This window comes from Pseudopodoces humilis, chromosome 23, assembly GCF_049639895.1.
Source record: "Pseudopodoces humilis isolate 2021_Gansu_Grassland_sample_001 chromosome 23, ASM4963989v1, whole genome shotgun sequence".
NCBI classification, from domain to species: domain Eukaryota; kingdom Metazoa; phylum Chordata; class Aves; order Passeriformes; family Paridae; genus Pseudopodoces; species Pseudopodoces humilis.
Window position 1 is genome coordinate 7,310,001 of NC_142222.1, and position 6,307 is coordinate 7,316,307.

The 6,307-nt window shown below is 48.5% G+C and overlaps 1 protein-coding gene across 2 annotated transcripts in view; it reads right to left on the reverse strand.

The window, feature by feature from the left end:
- ANKFY1 (ankyrin repeat and FYVE domain containing 1) overlaps positions 1–3,678 on the reverse strand; it is a 31,143-nt gene extending 27,465 nt beyond the window's left edge. For both annotated transcript variants that reach the window (XM_005525867.3, XM_014254967.2), the window contains exon 1: positions 3,602–3,678. In XM_005525867.3, coding sequence (XP_005525924.1) covers positions 3,602–3,611 — 10 coding nt within the window. In that variant the 5' untranslated portion in view covers positions 3,612–3,678. The remainder of the gene's footprint in view (positions 1–3,601) is intronic.
- Between the last annotated feature and the right edge of the window lie 2,629 nt (positions 3,679–6,307).

The window sequence follows — 6,307 nt, forward strand, 5'->3', positions numbered from 1 at the left end:
AGTTCCTACAAGATTACTCCCTACTAGCCAGGAATTCATATTTCAACGACTTTTCTAAAATATTTACTAAACATCACTAGTACAAACAACGAGAAACTGAGCTCTGTTGATCAGTGTTTTCTTCTTGCTTCTGTAAAAAGTTCAACAGCACAGCTGACCTTGGCCTTGCTCTGACACAGGTCCCCAGGGCAGAGCATCAGTCTCTGGCTCTGCTGCAGACAGGACACCTTGTTTAGCCTGTCCTCTATGGACCCTGCAGCAAATGCTTCATCTAAGTCTTTTAACTTAACAACTATTGTAATGGGTAAACAAACGGCAACACATCCCATTTTATTTTTCAGTTAATGCTACGTAAGCAGGTTTGGCAGCTACTTCCTTCAACAGCCTTTTCATTAGCCTCATCCTTCAAAATTTCACAGACACCATCTCCTTTGGGATACCTTTCTTTTTCTATTGAAATTACTCTGGTTTCAGAATTGTGCCATCAGCACCACACCAAGCCTCAAGGAGGGTTTGAAATCCTGCTGTGGTCAGTGTTTCTATGTGAAGATGAATGCAGTTTTGCTGTTCCCAGAACTAGAAGGACACGTCCCTTGAGCAACTACTCCTTCCTCATTTCTCCATTAGGATAGTGTTGGAGGGGCACAAAGCAGGGAGAGCAGGAGTCTGACAGGAGCCCAGAGCAAAAAACACTGAGAACTGCACCAAGAATGAGTGTATGAACAGCATCATCCACTGTTCATCTAGTGACACTTTTAGATGGCATACAAATTCAAACACCAGGAATAAGAAGCTGCCTAATGATGCTCATTGCATGCATCACATTACAAAAATATTGCATCTTTCAGTCAAACCATGGGAGCGCAAGGGTGGGAATAAGGAATCTGGACCAGAGGTAACATTGTAAATACTGACATTTTACCAAAGTCAGCTCACTAGCTCCAAATTAGCCTGAAATCACTAGGATACATTGCAGAACTACCTTAAACCTGCCAACAGCAGTAGTGAAGCTTCCTGCATGACCAACAATCCAGCTTGTTAGTGCTGCTTTCAGGGCAATCCCAGACAATCCCTACTAGCAGTGAAAGCACCTTGAAGAACCAAAGCTTTGAGAACTCTTGTTTTCAGATTGACACTATATGCTTCCTGCAAACTCAGAGAGAAGGACTGAAAGGTATTTGCTTACTGTACCAATTACAAGAATTGTAAAATAAAGAGTTTCTCTTACTCTACAGGACAACCTGCACACATGTTGTGTAGTAGCCACACTTGAGGACAGTATTTTATCTTACAGCACATTTCAAATGCACATTCAAGAGAGTCCTCATTGTCCAGTTAATCAACATTTACAGCACAAGAACAAAGCCTCAGTTTTCCTTATAAACTGCTCACTTAAAAGAGTGAACAAACAAAATCCACTTACTACAGGCACACACACACACACACTTAATGAGGTCCTTGCCTCAAGACATGAACGGACAGGCTTAGTAAGATAACAGTAAGCCTCTGGCTAAACAGCAATCCAAATGCCTCAGTGAAGAGGATGCCTGGGTTCAGCAGAGCAGAAAAGACAAAATGCCTCTTCTTCTGAGCCCCAGTCCAGGTAAATAAAAACAGCTTTTGTTAACAGCTTTCTGGCAGATTGATCAGCATCTCATGAACCAGAAGAAGTTTATATTCCATATCAAAGACTTTGAAGAGGATTACAGGAAAGGCTGCTTTCATTTTCTTAGAGGAGAAGGCACAAAAGTAATCAGGAACAAACAGATAGCTGAATGCAAGTAGGGAGGCAAAAGGCAATGAGACAGATAGCACGTAGCAAAAATCTGAGGGAGGGTCTAGTGGAAGCTATCACACAGCCCATTCCACACATCAAAAGCACTCCCAGCAGCCATACAGACAAACTTCATTTACTTACAAAGTGGACCCGAGTAAAGTATTTCAGAAAACCAGATTATTTTCTTACCCCCTCCACTGCTCCACACTCTGACCCTTATCTCCCCAAGGATGTACAAGTCACTGCTTTCTTGTTCCTCCTCATTTTGATCTTTAGCCTGCCACAACCCAAAGCTCTACAGCTACTGCTTCTTTACACTCAAGCATTAATCCAACAATTCTTACCCATGCCTGCATGTAAACCTCCAGAACCCAGAAACTACAAATGCCAACCTGGGTCTTGTCTTACTAAGGTGTTCAGTCAATCTTGAAGGTAGTAATTGCAATAAATCTGATGTAGGATTTTTCTAGAGAGAGGCAACACCTCCTTATGAGAAAAAGTGCTTGGCTTCTGAGCTAATAACCAGAATTTGACAAGCTCCCTTCCTTAACAGGCCTTCACCTTTCAGCTGACTCAACGGTAGCTCTTAACCAGAGAAGTGTAGCTGCAGGTAGGTACCTTGTTAGCAGGGACAAAATGAGCCCCTCTTCCAACACATCCTAAGAAACTGAGAAGGGTGACAACTCCAGCTTGTTATTCCTGTTCACACAGGATCATTCATTGGTCATGTGCTTTTTTCAGCCAAAAGATCAGAGAATTACTTAAGTCAGGGAAGAATCTCTGAGAAGCACAGATTGTCTGGAATGGGGCTTGCTTGTATCAGCTGCAGGTTAATTCTGCAAAGGAGAACCGTGAACCAGAGCCTTACATCTCTGAGGGTCTCATTGGGAAAGTTTCACTACCTGAAGCCAACTTGGACATCTAAAGCTCTCCAGAACTGGGTCACCAAGGCTTAAAAGCAAGCATAAGAGGCTGGTCAGCTAAAAAAGAAGCAGTGGTATTTCAGTACACAAGAAATTAGGCATTTCTCTAAGGACTTATCAAACCAACTTGACTGCAGCATCCTCTCAGCTAATATTCTACAAATGTTCCTAAAATTTCACTGCTGTCCAAGAGCTGCACTTCAAGAGCTGAAGGCTCTGCTTTCACAACTCCAACTTCATTTCCTTTGTAACTTGGAGCATTTTAGCTCCGTTTGCCTAATCAGTTTCCTCCAAGAAAAAGAGGAAGCTTGTCTTGCAGAAACGAGTGGAACTGCAAAAATCCAGGCGTATTTTTCAAATCCCATCAGGTTAAATTAATTTGAATGGTGTAACTGACAGTATTCAAGCACAACAGCAGCACTCCAGGAGCTCTGCAGATCTCACCTGAGCCTGACAAAAGGACTCCGGCACAGCCAGCCCGCCCTGCTCCAGTGAAAGCCGCCGCCCGCGGCGACTGGGGCAGGGCACGCCGGGATGAGCCCCCGGACGGCCCCGGGATGAGCCCCACGAACCGGGTGGGATCCCCCTGCGGCTCTGCCTGACCCGCCGCCTGCGGGGAGGGCTCCGCGGAGGGTCCTGGCCGGCTCCCACCGCCCACGGCCACCCCAAGGCCCCTCCTGAGAGGCAAACCCGCCCGCGCCAGGCCGGCCCCGCCCGGGGGCGTCCGCCCGCGGCCCCCGCCATCTCCCGCTCATCCCGGGGGCGGCCCGCCCCACCCGCCGCGGGCAGGGCCGAGCCCGTCCCGCACGGGAGAGCGGCGGGAGCCGCACACTGCAGTGCCCCGCAGAGCGGCGGAGGTCCCCGGCCCCGCCCGGCCCCTCACCCGGGCTCCCCCCCTCACCTTCCGCCATGTTGGCTCCGGCTCCGCAGCTCTCGCGAGAGCCGCCGTCCGCCCCAGCGCCAGAGCACGGAGATCTCGCGAGAGCAGCGGAGCGGCGCCGCCACCGACCGCGCCGCTGGGACGGACCCGCTCGCTCCGCGTTATCCCGGGTTACCCCGCCTTCTCCCGAGTCACCCCGCCTTCTCCTGCGTTATCCCGCCTTCTTCCGCGTTATCCCGCTTTCTCCCGAGTCACCCCGCCTTCCCCCCCGCGGCTCCTCCCCGCCGCTCCTGCGGCACCGAGAGCCGGCTGGCGGCACGGCACAGCAGCGGGCAGCCGGGTGTAGCCGTCCCGGGGATGATACTTCCAGCTCCCGGCCGGAGCGCTGGAGGCCGTGAACAGCAAGGCGGAGCCTGGCACGGCTGGGGAACGCTGGAAAAAATCCACCCGGCACCGGGGGAAACGCACCTGTGCATCAGCTCCGTTCACCTGCCCCAGGACCGCCGTCCCGCCCGGGCCCAGCCGGAGGCTGCAGGAAGCACGGCCAGGGTGCTCGGGCCGCGGGACTCCACTGCAGCATCGTCACTTCAATTCCTGCTTTTGTTTCAGAGCCAACCATCCTGGACACTGAATCTGTGCCCCGTGGACACTGGATTGGTGCCCGGTGGGTGGAAAGTGGTTGCAAGTCGACAGGCAATGACCAAGTACCAGTAACAGGATCATTTTCCCAGCCACGTGTACAACATAGCTGCCCCCTCGGCTGTTGTTCATCATCGCTCCTGCTTAAATGCAACAGAAATTACATACTCGATGCTTGTCCAAAGGCGAATTTGTTGCTTGCTTTGAGGAGCAATTTTCAATTAAACAGTTGAAGACGTTATGCACAGTATTGTTTTACAGACATAATTTTTTCTGGACTCCACCCTGAAGTGACTTTTGAAAAGTTGCTCTGCATCATATTTACTTTGGTGTTGGATAAAACAGCAAATCCAGGGCTGGGCCCAGAAGGGCCACAGACTAGTTTTCTAAATGTATCGTGAAACAACCCGTCTCATTTTGCACAACTCGATGACAACTGTGTATGACTTTGCTGTATAGCAAATTACCCCACTGCTCATGGTGCTATTGATCCTCTTGAGGAACTGTGTGGGAGCAAGTTATTTCTCCCTGATCAGATTTAGTTTAATTTTTCAGTAACAACAGGGATCAGATTTCAAATCACTACTGCGTTTTACATCAAGGGAATTGTAATCTCCTCTAAGGATTTGCCTGGCAGGAACCTGTTGTATGACAGTCTCTCTCAACCCCAAGCAGCTTCTGATTTGGTTCAAATCGCTCATGCTGCTTCTGAAGGGACTCGAGTTGCTGCTCTGTGTGCAGTGATGGCACTGCACCAAGAGCAGTGCACCAGATGGTACAGACACAGTGGAGTCCACCCCACACCGGCTTACCAAAGCCCAAAATACTCTTCTAATCACTTCAGAATTCATGTGCTCTGCTTATTGATCATCTAGTTCCAGCAAGTGTTTTCAGGCATTGCAGCAGAAGGAATTCTAGAGTGACAGCTGACAGTCCTGAGTTTTAGAGATCTTCTCTGGTGCAGCATGGAGAAATAGAAAAAAGGATTAAGATGGCCACACTGGTTAGACATTCATTAGTATTTGGTGCTTTTTCTCTTCCCCCAGTGACACAGTGGTATCTAGAATGCAGGGCAAACCACGATGGGGCAAAATTCAGCTCAAACCCTCAGCCAGGATAAGAAACCCCTGGAGAACCTACAGTGTTAACTGAGCAGCCAGGATGCCAACAACCTGCATGAACCAAACCAGATACAAAGCCTTGCTACAAGGAAATGTGAGGAATGCTGGTTTCCTTCCTTGTTCATACTACCTGTCAATACTGCAGTTCCTCAATGGTGTTCCCATCTGGTTTTATCACTAACAGCTTCCACCAGTGCCCCTTTCAGTGTGGGGCAGGAACAAAGAGCCAAATGTGATCACAGAGAAGTGAAATGGGCCATTTCCTTGCCTGCCCAAGGCTTCCTACAGCCTGGACACTTGGCACCAAACCCTGAGATGCCTCTTTCATTCAGTCACTGGGCATTAGCCATACCTGCAGCTTGTAGATCTTAACAGTATCCCATAGTAACGCTCCTCCCTGGGGAGTATCTGGGTCAGGTGGGATCACAAACCATCTGGGTAAGCTGAATATATATCTGAATTTACAAAAAGGGGAATGAGCAGTGCTGCAGAATTCCCAGTTCTTCCATACCACTGAAGCAAGACAAACATTTCCAAGCCTACCCCCTAAAGAACAAACAAGCAGCATATGCATGTTGCACAGCAACATAAAATGAAATGCAGCCAGCCAATCAGGACTGAAGGCTTCTTAAAAGCTGACTCTAACACTGGCACTCTTCAGTTATTAGTGGGTTATGCTGTGCTGTGGAAAGAAAAGAGTTGAGTAGTTTCAAGTTCTATAAAGTTTCTTTGGTGAAAGGCTCAAAAACTCTTTCAAGCAGATACTCTGAGATTAGTATTTGGTCACTAGAGGGCCAAAGATTATTACAATAGGGGTAAAGTTGTGTTTTGTTTGCTTTTTCATTATTCAAGAGGAAAACACAGCATGTCCAATTGCTCAGGTGTTTGCTAGTGTTGTGTTGTTGATGATGCTGAGCTAAGTTGTGTTCCAGCTACAGGTACCCTTCCTACTGCAATACTCAAGACA